The sequence below is a fragment of the Argiope bruennichi genome, chromosome 4 (assembly GCF_947563725.1).
Source record: "Argiope bruennichi chromosome 4, qqArgBrue1.1, whole genome shotgun sequence".
NCBI lineage: Eukaryota > Metazoa > Arthropoda > Arachnida > Araneae > Araneidae > Argiope > Argiope bruennichi.
This window is the reverse complement of record NC_079154.1, coordinates 83,505,713-83,528,044: the sequence shown is the minus strand read 5'-3', so window position 1 is coordinate 83,528,044 and position 22,332 is coordinate 83,505,713. Positions and strand designations below refer to the sequence as shown.

Here is a 22,332-nt window from a genome sequence, read left to right as displayed (position 1 = left end):
TAAGGCTTGAAAATTGAGAGCACTTTATAATAAACTTTGAAGTAACTGCAGCCATCTAAAAAAGTTGTTCTTTTTAATGATGCTCTAATTTGGATAATTTATCTTCAGTATTAAAGAAGTTAAAGCGAAATGAAAATTTTACCCTCCCCCACACACACCTCCACCCTTTCCAATCTCTTTGAGCGTCTACGAACTCATTTGAGTTTGCACTTTTTACAACATATTCCAAGACGGTTAAAATCCAAACAAAATTACTCTAATTATCTTGGTCACAAAATAACACACACACATATACATGCACACATTTTTTTAAATGTAAAGTGTAAATAATAATACAGTGGTTTGTGTTCCAATACTGCAAGAATCTAAGCTTTGAAAAGTGCAAAGATGTCGATAAGTTTAGTTACTCATTTTGCTCCGGTAAAAACTCAATAAAGAGTGTTGTGGATGTGAAAGCTGCGCGAATTTTAATTTTATCTTAAATTCTTTTAATAATGTTCGCTTTTATAACAATTTATTTTTCATTTTAATAAAATATGTGAATTTTAGATCAAATTGATTTAATATTTTCTTTTATGTTTGTAGAATTCATAAGAATTAGTCCTTTTACTTCTAATTGGCAAATTTCAGTTCAAAGTCAACAATCAAAACCAAATTTTTAAAAATCTATTTTAACATTACAATCGTTTTTAGTATTTTAACTAGTACGTCATCATGGTGTAATCAATAACATTAAGAATAATCCATCATCGAACGGAAAAACTGCAGTTGATGGTTGTAATCAATTGAGTCAAGGAGAAATCATATTTTATGTTTAGTTTAAAATAATGAAATTAGTTTAAATAATTATTGAACATTTTTGCATTTTGATATGTGTTATGTGTAATCTCAGAAAAAAACATAATATATATGTGAAATGAAATAAAATAAAAAAAATCGATTATTATTTTCTGCTTTATAAAGCAGTATCTAAAGTAAAAAAATAATTCAATTTAATACTCTAAGGACAGTTATGAAGTGGCTAATTGATCGCGTTAAAAATAATTCTGAATATCATTTTGATATGTTATAAATATTGTTATTAGTTAATGTATAATAATAAAAGAAGTTTATGTGTATGAAGTTTCAGTTTCTAATGCAATCGGTATGTGTAATCATTTTATATTTCAAACAAACAATTAAATTTCATTTCTATATTCGTGGGACATATGAGATGCCAACATACAAATTTCTTGAAACTTTCTAAAAGCCGCTAAGACCAAACAAGGTTTTATTATAAACTAAGTTTCTCGTGATGAAGCTTTTACTCTTTTCTTTTTATTAAATAAAATAACAATAAGGTGGAAATATTCTCCGGATTATTGATTAATGGAGTGTTGCAAAAATGTTTGTTTCAGTTTAAATACATGCAGAAACAATTACAATTTATTTCATAATCGAAGGCGAACAGGAAATACTTTTATCCTTCATTTTAAATTGCTATAAATGCCAAACGATCGCAATCTTTATCGTATGACGTAATGAAACAAGAATCATTTAAAGAAAAGAATGAGTCGAAACGGTGGAATGAAAGCTTTTGCTTACATTCTTGCGATAGTAATGTTTACTTACCTCTTAATTTTTCTATAATTTATTTCATTATCTGGGACAGCTGTTCGAGGACTGAAATCGATGTGGGACGCGCAGATGGATCAGGACTGGTACACTTTCGCATGGCTTGACGCAGCTGCAGAAAATGCAAATGAGGTATTAATTTTCTAATATTGTGGCAATGACATTTACAGCCTATAAAACTTTATATGGTATTGTTTTTCCGCTAGAATAAAAAGAGCGAAAAACGTTTTGATTACTACTAAAAAGAGGATTGAACGTTTCTATGACAATTTTATTTGTCGCAAGAATTCTAGAAATTTCTTTGAGAAAATTTACTTTAGGTTTCTGAAATACATAGTGGATCTCAAAAGCATTCCTACATTTTTTTTATAGAAATAGTGCTTTAAATATTCATAAATTTCGTATTGCAGAATAAATTTAAAAAATAATAATATTTATATTTTAATCTTATCAATTCCATGCCAACTTTTTCTATATATTCTATACTATCAATTCTCTTATGTCTTTAATCTATCAATTCTATTAAGTACACAATAAAACTATTTTTTTTAGAAATTAATTTTTTAAATATTATCAAAAATGTTCTTTTACTTAAGTATTCGGGCATTCATAAAAAACAACTGCACATTATCATGTTTTAGAATATAAACAAGTAATTAAATGTAAAAATCAAACGATAATTTAAACGTTTCCATAATGTAATATTTAAAAAAAAAGCGACAGACGATAATTTTATCAGTAACATTATCTGGAAATCTTTTAGTTTTAAAGCATTTTCATGGTGCGTTATTTCATTATAGGTTTGCATTTTAATTTTTATGAAAATTGAGCCAAGAATTAAAAAAAATGCTATGTTTTATTTAAAATTAAAGAGAGAGGATTGTTGTAAAAACAGTCAAATTTCTCTTTCACCAAAAAATATGCTTCTGTGGATGGTATTAGATAAATACAGTGGCTCCCAAAAGTGTTCGTACACTAAAGAAATTTGCAGAAATTGTGTTCTATACTTCTTAATAAAGCATTTTATTAGTTGGTTTTTTTAGTTGGCATCTTTAAATAGTTCTTAATAAAACTGAACAAATATTTTTATAAAAAATCAAGTAGTATTGTTCTAAAAAATAAATAAATAAAAAATGTCACAAAATTAGAACACAAAAGTCTTCGTACATCCAAACATTATTTATTTAAATTCATCATAAAAATATCTTTTGCTGCTTATTTTTCTTCTAATTGAAAAATACACTAAAATCGTTTGATTTCAGTATTTAATATCACAATTATTTATTCTATTTACTTTATTCTTAGGTATGACGCGCATTCGTAAAGAAACGAGTTTAGACGTACAAAAATTACTTATATTTCATTTTAAAGCTGGAAAATCAATTAGAAGCATTGCAACTATAACTAATCTACCTCATTCAACGGTGCAAAGCATAATAAAACGTTACAGAGAGGGAAAAAGGATTGCAAACAAGCCTCGTAGTGGTCGCCCTCAAATTCTGTCAGCTAGAAGTCAAAGAAATATTGTGAGTAAATTTCTAAAAAATCCACGTCTGAGTGCAATAAAGTTTACTTTACATTATAATGAATCAAATGGGACTTCTATTTCCTGTGGAACTATTCGTAGAATTCTTCGGAATGCTGGTATACATGGCCGCTCTGAACGAAGAAAATTCTTTGTAAGTCAGAAGAACAGAATTGCTAGGCTTAAATTTGCCAAATCTATGATAAACCAGCCAGAGAGCTATTGGAATCGTGTCTTATTTGCAGATGAAAGTAAGTTTAACATCTTTGGGTCGGATGGGAGAATCATTGTATGGAGGAAAAAAAAAAAAAAAAAAAAAAAAAACGAAGAATTTAATTCCAAGAATTTAGTTGGAATAGTAAAACATGGCGGTGGAGGTGTCATGGTTTGGGGGGTGTATATCAGCGGCTGGAGTAGGCAATTTAGTATTCATTGATGGTATAATGGATCATAGAGTTTATATAAATATTCTCAATAATAATTTAAAAGTGTCAGCACAAAAATTGGGCATTTTAAATAACTTTGTGTATTACCAAGACAACGATCCTAAGCACAAGGCCATGAATGTTCGTCTTTTTTGCCTCTATCATTGCCCTCAAACCCTTAAAACACCAGCTCAATCACCGGATTTAAACCCTATAGAACATATTTGGAAAGAATTAGAGGTGCGAATAAGAAGTCAAGACATTAAATCGAAAATACAATTGAAAGCAGTAATGATCGAAGAATGGAACAAGATCGGTGCAGAAGTAACCGACCGTTTAGTTAAATCTATGCCCAAACGTTTAAAAGCTGTTATAAAGAATAAAGGATATCCTACTAAATACTAAACATTTATAAAAATTTAGAAAATTTCATATTTAGTGATGTTTTTTTAAAATGTATGATCACTTTTGTGTCCTATTTTTGTGCAATTTTATTTACTGTCATTTTTAAAAAAATAATTTGCATCGTAATTAAAATTTATTCTTCACTGCTTTATTAAGAACTGTAAAAATATGCTATGAAAAAATTTTCATGTAAAAATAAGAATATATAATGGTAAATAATGAGGTTTTTAATTGATTCTTGTTGGTGTACGAACACTTTTGGAAGCCACTGTAGTATTAAAAAAAATTTTTTTTTGAGAAGACTTTTTTTTTTTTTTTACTAATAAGGAGTTCAAATATTATAGGCAAAATTAAATATGCATTATTAATTAATAATTAAATTTATGTTTTTAGAAAGACTGAAAATGCTATTTACGACAAATAACCCTTTTATAATACAAAACAATAAAGAATATTGATACTTCATTAAGAAAAAAATCCAACCAAAAATTATTAAATCTATATAATACATACATTAGAAAATCTGCTACCATGAATAAATACACACACATCTATATTACTCTGAAGAAATTATCTGTGTGATAATTTAACCCATATCTCAAATAAATTGAAATTCCCTATGCATTTTCAAACAATAAAACAGATAAAATACCATAAAAAAGACGAAAGGAAAAAATACTAAAAAGTCATGGTCATAAAAGGGAAAAATAACATCTGAAAATAATAACAAAATTATTGCAAATATATATAATGATTTAAATAGAAGCATGATACAAACATGAAATTTTTAGAAATGGTGAATGAATTTTAGAAGGTGATTTTTTTAGAAAAAGAATTTTACGGTTTATTTAGATCTTAAATGCCTAACATTTTATATGTATAAAGATATCGACGTAAGATCAACTAAAGCATGCAGGAATTCCCAAGGAAAAACTTATTTACTTTTTGCATTTAAATACAATTTGCATCTTAAAATTAAAAAGAAAATGAAGAAAACTCGAATTTCTAATCTGAAGCATCATAGCATAATCATGCTTGAAAAAACTGATTATTCTTTCTTTATTTATTTTCAAAATTTACTCTTAATTATGGCAATTAGAAGTATTCTTAAAAATGCATTTAATATTGGATAACAAGTTTGTTTGTAATTGCACTTATTAAAATGATGAAAAGAATGGAAAAAACACAATATTTTGGACAATTTGTGTAATTGAAAAAAAAAATATTGTAGAGAAATATATATAAAAAAAGATCACTGAAAAAAAAATCCTTAAATTTTAAAATAACCCAAAGATGTTTTTTGTGTATTAGTATGTTCCGAAGATATTAAGAAAAAAAAATTTAAATTTCAATCAGTTTTTAATTAAAAATGCACTTTAAGTTTTGAAAAATTCATTCTTTGTGAATATTTACTATCCATGAAATAAATATTGTTACATGAGATAGCTCTATGTCAACAATCTGCCATATAGCAAGTTTCAAATTTTTTTACTTGTGACACTACTCAATTTGCACATATCATACTGGCCTATGAACATTATCATTTTGAAATTTTGTACAAAAACTTTAACTTTTGTCTTATATGACAAAAGTAGAATGTGAACATTAGAAAATTAACGCGATACATACGTCGTACAAAAGAAAATGATAAATACTAATGGACTTCACCAATTCTAAAATTCATTACATGTTGTCCTACTGGTTCTGTACTCAGTAGAAGCTGTGGTTTAAAGCGCCAAAATTTTATGTACCTTTTGCCAAATTCCGCTTTGCAAGCTATGCTATCTACGGTTGTTTGTATGTAAAAATATTTGTTTGTGAGATATTTTTGTTGTTTTCTTACCTCCGCTTAACTAGGATACCGGTGGTATTTAACGATTCAGCTAGTAATACCAGTAAAATATACATATGTCCCACTCGTACAAATTTTTTCTCTCTTCATAACATGAAAAGAGGAAGAATGATAATTATGAAGCTAGTCATACTTATGATCAAATATGATTAACTTTAACAATGACTCTCTAGCAAATTTTTGTAGAAAAAAAATAAGTGAAAAGTAAAAATAGCTATAAAATAATAAAGCTGGAGTGGTCTCCGAAAACTGTTTTCGCATACACTCCAATAAAAGTCTTATTCCCCCTTTCTCTGCATAAAATGAGAGCTGTAGCTATAAAAATTGTAAAACTGGAGTGGTCTCCGAAAAATGTTCTTGCATACACTCCAATAAAAGTCTTATTCCCCCTTTCTCTGCATAAAATGAGAGCTGTAGGTATAAAAATAGTAAAGCTGGAGTGGTCTCCGAGAAATTTTCTTGCATACACTCCAATAAAAATCTTATCCCCCCCTTCTCCGCATAAAATGAGACCAGGAGAAAATCCGTGAATACTTTGCATGGCATTTGTGAACGGGAATTAAGAAATATGAATCTTTGATGTAAATCTAGCATTTTTACTGAATCTATCATGATAATATGTATTTTGGACACCTTGTTGCCGAAATATTGACACGAAACTACAGTTTAAATTGCAATGCATTTGGTTCCAAATTTGATATCTATATTTTAGATGATTTCATTTATCTAGCTTTTGCGATTTTGCTGTTACCGAGCTCATTTGCATTTGAACAAGCAGGCAGCAGATTTTCTGTGAATGAATTTTGTTAAAAAAAATTTGAACAGAGATCTACAGATTTGATCGTAATTCCATATACTAAATTTCAGACCTCTAACTCAAAGCGTTTTTGAGTTATTGGTTCACAAACAGATAGACAGATATGCTGCCAAATGTGTATTTTTTGGATTCTGATAGATTGAACTTGAATATAAACAGTGAGATATATAGCGACAAAGGCTGTTGTCCCCTAGGACCAATTCTGAGAGATCTGAAATGCGGAAATTCATCAACATATCGAGTTCACTTTTTTTTGACGAATTACAATACTTCTTCTATACTTCGTTTAAAAAAAGTAAAAATTGGTAGTCATAGGGTTAATGGGGGGGGAGGGAGTGACTGAAGATTGTGTAATCTTTTGAGCATACTGAATGAGCACAAAATCCAATAAAAGAAACAGAATATAGTGCAGTATTGTTTACTCTCAAGTTGATACAAAGTATAACAAAAAGAGAAATCAGTTTTAAGTATTATCTCAAAGGATTTGGCTCAAGCCTCCACTTGACACAGAAAATAGTCCCATTTAAATAAATTGAAATTGTTTCCTTGAACTTTTTGATTTAATATGAGGACTGCTTTTATTCGTGATAAACAAATAATTTAGCCAAATGAGCTCATAACAATATATTATCAGTTCTTATATATAGCGGTAATGGTTTTCCCAAATCTTTTTTTTTTTTTTTGCATACTTTCTAATAAAGATTTTAAATTCCTCTACAAAATTTTGGACTTTCTTTAAGGCTTCGCATACCTTGTATAATATTGGCTAACAATGGTTACGAAATATTGATTTTTGGCTTAAATTTAGCATTTTTAATGAGTCTATCATGCGAATCTTGGCAATGTTTTGGCAATTAATTTCTAGCATGGGTTTAATAGCACAGAAAAAATCAAATTTATGTTTTAAATGCTTTTTTCTAAACCCAAAATTTGACGAAGAACTTAAACTGTAGTCATAAAATAACATACTAGATTTGATATATTGAAAACACTGCATTTTTTTTTAATTATCGAATTTACATGCTTATGAAAGTACAGACCGATAAGAAGTCAACTCCTTGATGAGTTTGGATTCAAATTTAATAGATTTAGATTTTAAAAATGCATAAAATTTATCATGCGTCAAGTTCTTTTTTGTTTTGTAGTTATTATGTCAACTTATATTCGGATAGCCGGGCAAAAAAAAAAAAAAAAAACGTCCTCTGAATGTATCTCATTGAAAATTTTATAGAATTAAAAAAATGTATGTAAATATCGTATATCAGATTTCATCCGTCTACTTTAAGGTAATTTCAGTTATTTTCACAGACAGATATAATGAGAAAAAAATATATATCGAACTCAAGAGAGAAAATTTCCTGTATTCTATACTTTGTATAGAGAAAGTAAAAAATGTTATCAAGAATATACAGAAAACATTTCAGAATTCAGATCTATGTTTCTTGTAATTCGTGTTTTTTATTTCCCTTGGCACTAATGTTTCTCTCATTGTCATTTGGATATTCATATCCTAATTACGGATAGTGAATGGGATTAACATATGGTTTAATATGTGTTTTTACACGATCGATCGCAGTCATTAACAAAAGGTCGAAAAGTACTGAAAATAAAGAATTAATAAAAGCTTTGAAATGGCTAGTGCTTAATAAGGCTTAGTGCTGCTCTATAACCCAATGAATGAAGAGCCAGTTTTTGTAACATTGAGAATAACCTGAAGGATCTTAACAGTAAAAAAAATATAAAAAGTTTCATTTTATCTTTAAGTGATAGTTATTTTCAATGAAAAATTATACAGAAAATCTTTTAAAGTAAAAGATTGAACTCTTCACATTTATATACAAAATGAAACGCAATCCAATTCTCGTATTAATTTCAACAAACAAAAACAAAATCAGTGAATACAAGTTGCTGAATTGGTAATATTAAGCACTTCACTATCTTAAAAATAAACTTATAAAACTTTAATCCGTTTTTAATGTTTGAAAAACAATACATCATCACTCATGATTAATTTATAAAACTGAAAAATTCTATGATTTCTTAAAGAACTTACCGCATCAAGGATTAGCTCATCTTCATCTCCTTTGGTAGGAAAATTGAACAAAGGACATACATCCGTTCTAATTTCATCGATTTCTTTATGTTCATGCTTTTTGTTTTCATTCTTTTCCTTCCACAGACCTTTGAGATGTCCTATCCCAGATGAAAAAGGAAAACGTTTCTGTTTTCCAATAATATTCTCACTATAGCGTCTGCCACTTGCACCAGAATTTTGTTTAACTTTTGAAACTTCGTCAGATTGATCCGCTTCTAGTAATTCTTTGCTGTTACGAATGCCTTCTTCAGCAATATCACTTGGCCTCCTTAGATCCAAAAGACTCCTGCATCTATTGTCTATGTTCTGTATAACGTTCTGGATCCATTGGATAGAACCTGAACGACCACGTGGGACTGGCATGGTTATGTCAGCCGCTGAACGCCTTCGCTCAGAATACTTATCAACTGTTACAGAAAGTGTAGTATTACTTTCAGATGAAAGTTTTTCAATGACTTCATCTTTTTTCGTACAACTAAAAGAATTGACCAGTTTGTCTTCAGTACTTGGAACAGATAGAAACGGATCAGAGGATGTAATACTATTGAATGGCTTTAGTGACAGTTTTTCATAAGTTCCATCCCTACTCGAATCGCAATCTCCATTTTTTAGATAAGGTTTCGGGATCCTTTGGATATTTATATCACATGTTGAACTGTTTGCATATTGAAATTTGTTATCGCTTTTTGAAGAGCCGATATCAGTTTTTCTGGCGGATTCTGTAAAAGTAATCGCAGCGGATGAAAGTTGTTTTAAATCTCCTTCTGAGTTGCAAATGCTTTCTGTGATTTCAGTTGATTTCAGACTGATAGTTTTGTAGCTTAATGCGGTGACTGAGATATCTAGTTTATTTATCGCTGAGGGACAAGAATTATTTCTTGGCACTGGTCTTATTTCATTTTTTATGGCAAAATGTATTGGCTCACAGTAATGATGATCATCATCACATGAATGATTTCTTTGTACATATTTAGATTCGGTTTTTGTCGTGAAATGTATTGGTTCACAGTAATCCTCATCAAATGTTTCATCATCTGTGGAACATTCAGGTATGCTATACATCTGCATATTAGAACACGTAGACATGTTTCTAGTGAATGACATGATTGCTTTGGTTAATGGCTATAGATTAACGGTAAAAAGCTCAATGTAAATTACCAGAGCTATATATTTCATCAAAAATTCTTAGTATCACTGTTCAAGCAGAGATATCTTCCATTGAGTAATCTAAAAAACAAATAAAACAATTAAAATCGGAAAAAAATACGAAAAGATATATAATTGCAATTCAGCTTAAATTTAAAAGATATATAATTTAGCTTATTGTTTAAGAGCAGTTGTTGACAACACAATTATAAAAATTGTACACATTAAACTTGAAGCATTAAGTTTAAAAGAAACATATTTATAATATCTTTTAATTTAACGACATAGTTTCAATTTACTTAAACTTGATGAATGTTAATAATAAACCAACAGGAGTGGTATCTCAAAAATCTTCTTCCATACTCTATAATAAATTTGCCTTGCCAGAGAAGCCTTACATGACATTGGCGTACAGTAATTACGAATTATTAATATTTTGCGTGAATTTAGCATTTTTATTGAATCTATCGTGCCATCCTCGGTGAGTTATTTGGTGATAAATTCCTGGCATGCGGGTTTATAGTAATCCAAAAATCGAATTTGTGCTTTAGACACATTTTTCTGAACCAAATGAAACAAAAAGTCGATACAAAACAGCACTTGTAGTCAAAATACACTATACTAAATTTGATATATTTAAGTCACTACATTTCTGTGTTATCTCTAGATAGAGATATAGACAGACAGTCAACCATTAATTCGGCTCAAAATTTGACAGCTGTCTACACTATAGATATTAAATCTGTGCACCGAATCTAATCTATCTAGCTCTCTTAATTTTGTCATTATCATGCTAACTTATATTCGGGTAGACGGACTTCTTTTGAACAGATTTTACACAAAATTTGATAGAAATATGAGCATTTAGTGTAAAGACAGTATACGAAATTTCGAACGTCCAACTCAAAGCATTTTTGAATTATCTTTGTCAAAAATAAATAGACAAACATTTTACAAAAATATGTTTTTCGAACTCAGGGATGGATAAATGTGGAGATTCGACAAAATATCGAGTTCAAATTTTTTGACGATTACTATACTTTCTCTATATTAGGTGTATAAGAAGTAAAAATATAGTGCATAATCTATACTTATAATAAAGCTCAATGTGTGTGTGTGTGTGTGTGTTGGCGCTCTACAGGCCAGGTCATTTGACATAAAGCTACCAAATTTGGTACATGTATACCTTAGAGGTCGGGAATGTGCACCTGGGGTAACTTTTTTTGAAATTTTAATTATTAATTAAAAACTAACTTTCCCGCCAAAAAAATCTTCCATTTTCCCCACCGCCAACTTTTCCGCCAAAAAAATCTTCCATTTTCCCCACCGCCAAATGAGTAAGGATTTAATTTTTTTTTCTCCCAACAGTAATAAGGCTAGGGTTAACATTTTACGGCGGATTATTTCAAACGATTCTGTTTATTTTCTTAATGTTTTATGCATTTAAAATTAAACATTATTAATTAATCCATGTTTCAGATTCATTCTGAAGTACTTTTGAATTAAAATAACACTGAATAAAGGAAATTAAAAATGTATAATCTTCATAGCGTTACCCCAACTGGCGTAGAAAAATTCACGCATTTGCGTTACTGTAAAAGGCGAAGAAAATTCACGCATGCGCACTGTGTTCTGATTGTTGGCATGGCAACCATTATCAACGAACGATTTAAATTACTTTTAGGTTAGTTGTATGCTTTTGTAAGTAAATTGTATTTATGTTAGTTATATATTTTTTGTATATGCTTATAGTTTTAAATACATCGTTTTTTAAGTAGTTTTTTTTAACCTGTTTTCAATGATTTAAATTATTTTTAGGTTAGTTGCATGCTTTTGTAATTAAATTGTATTTATGTTAGTTATATATATTTTTTATATATGCTTATAGTTTTAAGTACATCGTTTTTTAAGTAGTTTTTTAAACCTGTTTTCGACCGATTATTTTAAACGATTCATTTGATTTTCTTAGTGTTTGATGAATTTAAAATGAAACATTGTTAATGAATCGATCCGTTCATGATGAATCTGAAAAAATTTTGTTGACAAATTCTTGAGATATTACATAAATTAAGAAAGATATTCTTTAGTGCCCATAAAGTTTAAACGCTCAGTGACTCTATTATCAGTAATCATATTATTAAAAAAAATGCTTTGTTTCAGTAAAAAAATATTATTATATTAATTGCAGATTAAACCTTTACACTTTAATTTAAAGCATAAATTCTACGAGGGGTAACAGAAAATGAGAGAGATACATATCACGTTATGACTGAAGGCCTTTATAATATTATGAGTGAATTACATGGCTATCAAAATTTGAAGTTTTAAAATATTTTGCTGAAGAATCTATTAAAGTTGGAATTGCATAAAATATTTAATTATTAAAATTTTAACGAACATTAAGATTGGCGAACCGGCTGGTCGCCAAAGGCGGCTAGTAATTAATAACCGCAGACATTTGTGTAGCAAGAGAGAAATGGTAATAAGGATGTAGAATGTAGTTTTGCTTTCTCTTCTTATCTAATATAAGAAGCCTGAAATAGATGCACTCATAATCTGCCTTGACGTTGCCTTTTGAGACTGACACAATCCTTATCTTAATCTCTTATGATTACGCCACAAACAACAAATCAAATTTTTATCACAAACATAGACTTAAAGATGTTAAGAATGGCATTTTACAACAACGAATTGAAAGTTTTTCTTTACATTTGTAAATTTTTTATCATCATTTCTATGTATATATATATATATATATATATATATATATATATATATATATATATATATATATATATATATATATATATATATATATATATATATAAGTTGAGAATTATAATTCATCTTTCACCAATCTCAAATCAAAATTATGAGCATTATTTCTAGTAGCTGGAGAGGAAGTAAATTTACAGATATTCCACTTTTTAAATTAAAGTCAGAGGTTAAATTTCATTTCTTTCCTCTTTTTTTACTTCTTCGTCGTTATCTTTATAGAGTAGCTTTCGATATTTATGTAAAATCTTAATGTATATATAAATGCAAAAAATTGAAAAAATACGGCATTATTGCCTCTGCATTATTCAGATATTTCATTATTTAATATAAAATGAATTCGCGAACTTAACTACTTTCATTTATCTCTACAATTAAAAAAAATGCATGTGTTGGCGCTCTGCAGATATACACTGTACCAACAATCATGGAATTCGACACAGATATATTCTTGAGAGTAGGAATGTACACCTCAGAATTATTTGTTTTTGAAATTTGATTATAATATTAATTGATTGAACATTGAGAGAAATTTTATCGTTTTTCCTAGATAATATTTGAAAATATCACAAAATGGGTTTCATAACATCTGAAAAAAAATTATACTTCGCATGATAACAATTTTATATTAACGCTGTAATTTTTCTGTAATTTTAATAAATTTTTCACTTTTTTTTAATATCTAAATTTTTTAATCTTTTGATTTTTTTATTAAAATACAAATCATTTCTATTGCTACAGGAAATATATTTTTTCCCCTGTGTTTTTCTTCAAATGTTAATGTTATTGCTTTATGAATATTTGACGTATTTTCTCCATATAGAGTAGGGTTCATTTTTTAAGTAAGGTTTTAATAAAAATTTTAAATGTTTGTAGTTTTGTGGTAGTTAGATATAGAGTTTAACTTCAAATTTATACAGTAATGAAATTTTAATTATAAAATGTATGTACATTTCTTTACAACTATATCGTATAATGCAATTGGATGTATAAAAGTATATCATATAGCCCTTGTAGTTTCTCTTTCTTACTGTAACGTAATACATTTTTTTTACTGAATCAGTAAACAGAAATTCATTAAGATATGACAAAAAAAAATGAAAAATATTCTGTATTACCAATATTAATTTTATGTTAAATGATTCATTTTTTATCATTCTGTATTTTATGAGGATATTTCGATTCAGCAAGCCAGTTAGAAGGGTCACTGAAATTTAACCATTTCTTCTCTCAGATAATAGTTCAAATTGTAATTGAGAAGGTTGACAAGTAAGAACATAACACAATGAAAAGAACTTTTAAAAGCTTTTAAAATATTAGAAGTTCCCTGCTATGAAAATTTGAAACTTAAAACTACTTTGTGAGGGGAATCATTAAGACCAAGTTGCGGACAGAAGATTTCATTGAAATTTTTTGTCCACGTTAATGAGGTGAAAAAGATAATTGTTAAAGATAGCCAATCTTAAATGAAATTTTTTTATAAGAAGTTATTCATTTCTGTCGGTTGTATGTATTTACGAAAGAAAGAAAGCTATATGTTCTGTTATTCATAATTTTAATTACAGAAAAGGCCATTTCTTATATAAAGATTGAATGGTGTAATATTAATTTCTAATTATAATTCTATCAAAAGTTTCAAATTTTAAATAATTGAACTAGAGCTTTTTGAGTTTCCGTATATGTAAAAATATTTCAATACATTCATTATTTAAACTATTGTAGTAATAGAATATTTTTAACTAGCCCACCAATTATAAATATTTAAAGAATGTTTGTGAAAAAGATATCACTGAAAAGCTAATTTTTTTTTTTTAAATTTTAAGGTGGTAAAACACTGATGGTTGTTTTAATGTTAATTTTTGAAGTTATTGATAGAAGATATAAACATTACAACATCTGAAAACAATGAGGATAAAACTTCATTAGGAAGAATAATTTCGGTTATTTTCAAGGAAATTTTAATCATTGACTTTCAAAACGTTTCATTGCATAATGCGCATGCGCATTTATTTCCAACCACTACGTCATTATGTACAATTATACGAGAAAATGGAAGGAAGAACACGTCCATCTTTTTCCAACGTATTGAAATTGGAATTCATGCGCTCATTTTTGACCACATGCTATAAATGACGTCATTAGATGTAATTATCAGTAGAAGTCAAAAGATGAATTCCATGGAAATTTTTCCTGTCATTTGAGATGACATTAATTTACGTAATTTCGTAATGACGTAAATTTTCTGCGGAATCATTGAAAACAAAATTTTTTATGTATTGAAATTCCTAAACATGCACTGAATCAATAAATATTCCATACATTGAACATTTATCAAATAGTATATTTTTAGGTATTTATTTTTTAATGTTATTTTTTTCAAAATTACTGAGGGATAATATGAGAATCAGGCCCTCTTTTATCAGAAATTCAAAGCGCATATACACGGAGACAGACTAACATTGATAGTTTTCAACACGAGACAACTTCATCGTTTCCCGTCAAATATAAGTGATTTGCTTCACAAGGAACCAGCGAAAGCGGTTTCCCCATACTTTATCCTATATTCCCGAATAAAGATGTTATTCCCTTACCTTCTGGGGAAAAAAAGAAAGCTGAAATAATCTTCCCAAATCTGACGTACAGTAATTACGAAATATTAATTTTGGTATGAATTTATCATATTTACTGAATCTATGGTGTAATTCTTGAGATTAATCCCTGGCATGCGTTAAAAATAACGAAAAACTGAATTTGTCTTTTAGGCCTGTTTTTCTCAACCGAAACAAAAATTCGACACAAAACTACTCTTATAGTCACCAAAATCCCATACTAAATTTGATATATTTAAGTCACTGCGTTTTTGAATTATCGCGCTTACTTGTTTCTGAAAGTACAGAACCGACAGACAGACAACCAGTAGTTGGATATGGCTCAAAATTTGATAGGTGTCCACACAATAGATGTTAAATTTGTGCACTGAATTTTCTCTATATGGCTCTCTCCATTTTGTAATTATCATGTTAACTTATATTCGAACAGCAGGACAGACGGACTTACTCTGAACAGATTTTATTCAAAATCTGATAGAAATCTGCAATTTTGTTGGAAAGACCATAAACCAAATTTCAATTGTCTAGCTCAAAACGTATTTGAGTTATTTTTGTCATAGCCTGACAGACGGACATTTTCCAAAAACGGGTTTTTTTCTAAATCAAGGAGATGAAAAACGTAGAGATTCGTCTAAATCTAGAGTTCGACTTTTTTTTATCATTACTATACTGTCTATACAACGTATACGAGAAAATAAAAATTGTGGACCTTGGGCAAGACCATGAACTCCGTGAATGCTCATATATTCATTTTCTGGCCCGCACATGAGTGTTTTGAGCTTCAATAGTTAGATGAAGAAAAGCAGAGTACACATTTTGGGCGTCTTTTTTTTCCGATTGATTGAAACAGAAATTTTACCCAAAATTACAGTTGTAGTATATCATCACCATCATATACAGAATTTCATTAATCTAAAACTTAGCATTTTTTAGTTTTCGCGTTTGCATGCATGAAAATATAGAGATCGAAAAACAATGAATCTGTCGACAGATTTGCTTCAAAATTTGATAGACTTATAATTTTGAGGCTAAGATTACTGACTACAATTTTTATAACTAAAACTAAACTAAAATAAAATTTTATTAATTTGAACTGTTTCCGTTTTGATGCTATCTAATTTACTTGTATTCGGGCAGATAGATATAAACCTCTTGTGAACGAATTTCGTTCAAAATTTGATAGCAATGCACATATTTGTTGTAAAAAACCCATTCAAAATTTCATTCTTCGAACTCAAAGCGTTTTTAGGTTATCGTTTTCTCAGACAGACAGTCAAACAAACAAACAGAATTCCAACCCAGGATTTCCTATGAATTCAGGTCTAATACTTGGAGATTTGTTAAAAGCGCGCGGATCACTTTTTTCGTAGATCACACTATTTTTTTTTTTTCGTATCTTTCTTCGTTTTTTTCGTATGAGATAGTACAAAAAAAAAAAAAAAAAAAAAAGTCAGGTCACAAGGCATTAATTAGGCAATTTAAATATGCAAATATTAATCAAATGTTTTCGCAGTGTTCATTTTTTTCTACAATCTTTATTATTATTAAATCACAAACAGAAACATATCCGTATGCACTATTTTTTTCCTTTGAATGTTCTGTAAGATAATTTTTCATTGCACAATTTTGACATGCGTGCATTTACCCTTCAAAACTTAGCACATCGGAAGATGATGCTACACTAAAAAATCAGCCAATTTCAAACACTAACTTTGTCTATTTTTGAAATTTTACTCATCTTTGGAATCAATTAAATTGTTGCTGTTTTTTGTTTAAACATGCCAAAAGATTTTGAAATGAAGGATAAATTCTTTTAATTCAAAAGCGAAATAATTTTAACAGAATGAAATTATTGTAAGGTGAAGGGTTAATTGAAATGAAACGAAATGAATCAGTTCGTCTATAAAATCGATCATAATAGCAATCGTTCTTGATAAACGATTTCGCAATTTCTTCAGGATAAATCAATAACCTGTGAGAAAGCCAAGAGTAATGAAATGCAATTATATGTTATAAAGTTAATCTTAAATTTCATTTGCCGTTAGAAGTTTAATCGGAAATTTATATGAATCATTTATTTCAAAACTATTTCAAAGACAACAGAAAGATGTAGCAAATATATGACTATATACTTGAAAAATATTTTAAACCTAAGAATTTCGTTAATAATAATTCATGCTTATGCATTTCCTTTTTTTGTAAACAGACCATTAATCTTCGAATGTGATTTTTAAAAATCATGCAAAAATTTCGCTACAAATATATTTAAAGTAAAAATTTAAAATTCTTAATTTAACGAATAATTTTCCTTTTAAAATAATTTTTCTTTATTTTAATATCATGTTTTTCTATCAAAAATAGTTCAAAACAGTTCAGATTTAAATAATATGAAAAAAGAAATTAATGTTAAATGAAAAATAAATTAATAAATAATAACAAAAATAAATGATTTTTTTTAAAAAACAATGTTTAAAAAAATCATTCCTTCTTACTTAGTACTAATTATAAAAGATAACATTTCGGATCGAAAACATATGTTACTGAATTTTATTTTATTTTAGTAATATATTATATGAGTGTGATTTCAATAAAATAAAAATATATATTCTTTCAGTCTTTTAAATAAAATTTAATTAAAAATTGGAAGAATAACTATTTAAAGTATTATTTTATAAAGATTTTTTATGATAAAATCGTGGAAATACGATAAGTGTTTATTAAAGCTTTGTCCTACCGCTAGGCTAATGTTAGATATTTGGTTACACTGATGACAGATAACTTCTACGCATTCATTTAATGGATCTCATTTCCTTGTAGTTGATACATTGTTTATGAATTCATTTTTGCTTTTAGCTGTCATACTTTGAAGGAAATGATACGCCTTCTTGATTCGTATTCATTTTACCTTATACCAAGCAAGATTCATAAATAGAATCATTTTGTTATTTAATTTTCAGATATGTTTTAATTTAAGGCACAAAATTTTTCTTAAAAATCTTGTTAGAAAATCTAATTTCTGGTTTTGGAAAAGAAAATACCTTTGAAAGAGAAAATATTTTCTCAGTTCTTCTTTTTTTTCACTTGTAATCAAATTATTTTTTCCTAAACTATCTCAATGAAAAAAAGAATATTGTCAAATATGTTTTTATAGTTATTCAGTTTAAATCTTTATTATCTTTTTATATAGCTCACACGATGGTGTCTAAAAAGATGTAGTATATATATATATATATATAAAGTTTTAAAAATGTTTGTAAATGGAAGAATAAATGGAATTTTAATATGATTTCTATTCAAAAACTTTTGCTTCAAATACTGATAAATTATTGCGTCTTTGATTGTTGCTAAACTTGTAAAATATTGTCAATGTTGTTTAAAAATTTTACTTTATGTAAAAAGCCATTTAAACTGTTTGTTTTCGTTTTTTCTGAATTAAATTCTAAAAAAGTAATTCTGATTAAATGCACATACAACAAAGCTCAGTTGGAGGAAGAATTCAACTACTTATAAGCCGCTCGACTATTTTATTACCCACTGAGTTAGGTTAAATAAAAACAAAAATATTATTTTTTGCAGCGTGATATGTCAATGCACAAATTAATTTAACACCAATCCGAACCTAGCCTTATATGATTATATAAACACTTATTAGAAATTATAACTTTTCATTATAACTTTTTATCTTGATGATATCTTCTGAAAATAGAATATATTATTGAACAATAAAAAAACTCGACGCTGAACTAAATGAAAATCTAGTTTAAACTGAGAACTGATTGGATTAAAAGAATTTAAGAAGATTCGAACATTTAGTCCGAGACATTATGGCATTTTAGTATTTTTGAGGACTGATTTATCTTTATTTTATTTTTGAATTTATTCTAAATTCACTGCCTTTGGTGACTAGATAGTTCACCGACATTAATGTTTGTTAAAATTTCCAATTAAATATTTTATGCAACTTGATTTCTTAATAGCTTCTTCTTCAGCAAAATATTTTAAGCTTCAAATTTTGAGAACTAAATAACTCTTTATTGAACTTTATGAAGATCTATTCATTGTAAAATGTATTTCTCAAATATTTTTTTAGGGCGTAAAATTTGATTTGAACTTTGAATTGAAGTGGAAATAATTAAATTTCGATTACAATGAAAAACCAAATTTGTTTTTTAAAAATAAATATGAGAGCAGAAAAAGAATAATTTATGATTGAAATTTTTATATGTAATGCAGAGTATATATTTTTTTATAATTTATGCAATATCTCAAAAAATTATTCAATAAAAATTTCTCTGATTCATCTTAAAATTTAGTTTTTTGTTTTACTTTCAAAAGGATTTAAAAAATAATATCTAATTTTGTTTCTGTTGATAAATGCACCTCTTATAAAAAATTAAATTATGAAGTCTAAATTATAAAGTCTAAATAGTCCTTTATACAATCCTAAGAAATCATATTTAATAAAATATTCTTGGTAATCCAACTTTAAATAACAAAAAAGCGCTTTTATTTCAACCGGCCTATTCTGATCAACTCACGATGTTTTAAATATCATTTTAGGAGAAATCTTCAATAATCATAATTTTAGACTGATCAGCTGATTCCGTGCACTGATTAGCGTATCTTTTTTGTTGCGATCAACAGAAATATAAAATCGCATCTATTTGTAAGAGAGTAATATTAAAATTTTCATAACTCGCTCAGTTTTAACTTTTCTTTTAATTTAAAATATTAGTGACTCAATATATATATATAACAGCACACGTATACGCATACATCTTTATTATAAGAAAAGATAAAGATTATATAGCAAAAATAACGCGCGCACAAAAATTACATTTAATAACATCAAAAAAAAAAAAGTCGAATATAAATACAATAAGCAAATAACGAAAAATGTTGTTGTGAAATGTGCTTAAAAATGTTTTTTTAGAAACGACTGAACTTGTAGAAAGGAAAAGAATTTACAAAAATAAAATTGAAATTATTTAATAATTAATTTTTTGTATTCTTAAGTGATACAAAAGTGATTTATGCGCACCATTATTCTTCGTAGCTATCGAAATTTTTTTAAAATTTTGTTTAATTATTAATTAAAGGTATGGTAAAATTTTGAAAAGCTATATGCATTTAATAATAGCATGCTAAATTTCATAGTTACAAGTCCAACAATGATTATTGTAGATTGCTTTGAATGATGTTTTTCATCGTGCATTTTCTATTTCATTTAGATTTACTCGGACCCAGCCTACCCGAACGGGTGTAAGACTGTTTATAGGCCAGAGAAGAAGAAGTTATATATTAAAATACAATAACTGCATAATAGTTTAATAAATTAAAATATAATAAAAATACATTAAAATACTTCAAATTAAAATAAATAAAATCATCATAAAATCTTTCATTAACGTACAATAAAATTTTGAAAGAGAAATTATAATGAATTCAAGTTCAAAAACAAGGAAATGAATAAGAACTTATAACTGTGACCGTGAATATAATTTTCAAGAGGAATCTAAAAATAAACTTGATACCAATTCCACAGAAGCCCCGACACTGCTATCCGATGAGCTCTGCGATTGCATGACTTAGTTTGCAAATACATTGGCATGATAGTGATTATAGTTAATAAACCTATAAACATTCTCATACTTCTTAACTTAGATATTCATCTGAATACTAAAAAATATGAACTTTTCCTCAAGTAACACATTAAATAAAAAATTAAATATTTAGAACAAAGCAGTTAAATTGCAAAGAATGCTTAACAACTCTAAACGCTGTGTCTTTATTCTGAAAAATATGTAGAGAAATTACTGTCTGAAATGATAATAATTTGAAATATGATTCAGTAAGTCAAAAATGATATTGATGATTACAATATTTTAAAATTAAATTAGGTGAAAAAATAATAATACGAGAAAAAAACTTACGTATGAAATTTTTAATGCTTGCAGCTTCGATCATCGTTTTCTTTCTAACTGCTGAGCTTAAGCATTTAATCTAGCATTTCCTGCGAATAAAGTAACTTCCTACAAAGATATCGGAAGTAAACATAAGAGAGTGGTAAGAACGATAGCGACTTTTCGGTTTTGAGAGGTTGCCTTTCCATATCTAAGAGAGTAGGAAGAGGTTGCTCGGTTTTCGAGAAAATTGAGTTTTACGTCAATATTGTGGCTAGTTATTGGTTTCTAATAATTTATGATGCGAATTTCTAGATTAAGAGAGCCCATCTGGACTATGTTAATCCAATCTAATCTTTCGCAGATACACAAATAAATCGTTATGATATTGGATATTTGTATTGTTTATATAATATTTCGTGGATTAGCATTTTTTTTATTGTTTATTAAATTGTTGTTATATTGGGAGAAATTCTATAATTTCTTGAATTTACTTGAACATTCTCAATGTCTCTGGCATATCTTATTTTGAATTAATAGTCTTTGGCAAATGATTCGTTGGGAAAATTGATTGTTTGGGTTAAATTTAATTAAACTTAAGGTATCCGATTAGGTTAAAAATATGAATTGCGAAAAAAATTTGCATTTTTAAAAAATAGGCACGTTTCTGTTTCCAGTGATATCTTTATTTTGGCTCTATGTCAATTAGAGGCCAAGTTGAAGTTTATTTATAAGAATTACTTTTAACACATTTTCTGAAGAACTGAATTTTTTTCACAATTCTACAGTACGAGCCTCAGAAAATAATAATAAGAACAATTTAGTGGTTCTTAGTTATAAAATACCTTAAAAAATAATCCAAATATCTGAAAGAAATTTATAATTAGTGCTCGTTATGTAATGCAGAATGTAATGAACTACGGATTTGATATTGAATGTTCTAGAAGTGGGTTTTATTTATAATTTTTAATGTAAATATTGTTGAAAAAATTCTAAAATTTCATGGATAAATTCATATATTACACACAAAAATTTTATTTTTGAATATAATTCTTAGATAATAGTTAGTTACACATGTAATGCACAAAAAAAACTGAAAAACTGTAAAAATTTATTTTTTTCTAGAACAATTCTGTTTTTGTAAATAAATGCTAAAATTTGCATCA

General features: G+C 27.6%; 2 protein-coding genes across 3 annotated transcripts in view; one reads left to right on the top strand and one right to left on the bottom strand.

Moving 5' to 3' along the window:
• LOC129965990 (dual specificity protein phosphatase 19-like) overlaps positions 1 to 22,332 on the top strand; it is a 50,607-nt gene that overhangs the window by 19,299 nt on the left and 8,976 nt on the right. Inside the window, exon 1 of one of the 2 annotated variants that reach the window (XM_056080319.1) lies at positions 1,618 to 1,746. The exons of the other annotated variant lie outside the window; for it this stretch is intronic. The gene's annotated coding sequence lies outside the window, so the exon portion shown is untranslated. Of the gene's footprint in view, positions 1 to 1,617; positions 1,747 to 22,332 lie in introns of those variants that run through there. 2 annotated transcript variants of the gene reach the window in all.
• Positions 1,612 to 21,270, bottom strand: LOC129965989 (uncharacterized). The gene is made up of 3 exons (XM_056080313.1): positions 21,197 to 21,270; positions 8,692 to 9,960; positions 1,612 to 1,726 (listed from the first exon to the last, which is right to left on the bottom strand). Exons 2-3 carry the CDS (start codon positions 9,835 to 9,837, stop codon positions 1,631 to 1,633), a joined length of 1,242 nt encoding a protein of 413 aa, XP_055936288.1. The 5' UTR covers positions 9,838 to 9,960; positions 21,197 to 21,270; the 3' UTR covers positions 1,612 to 1,630.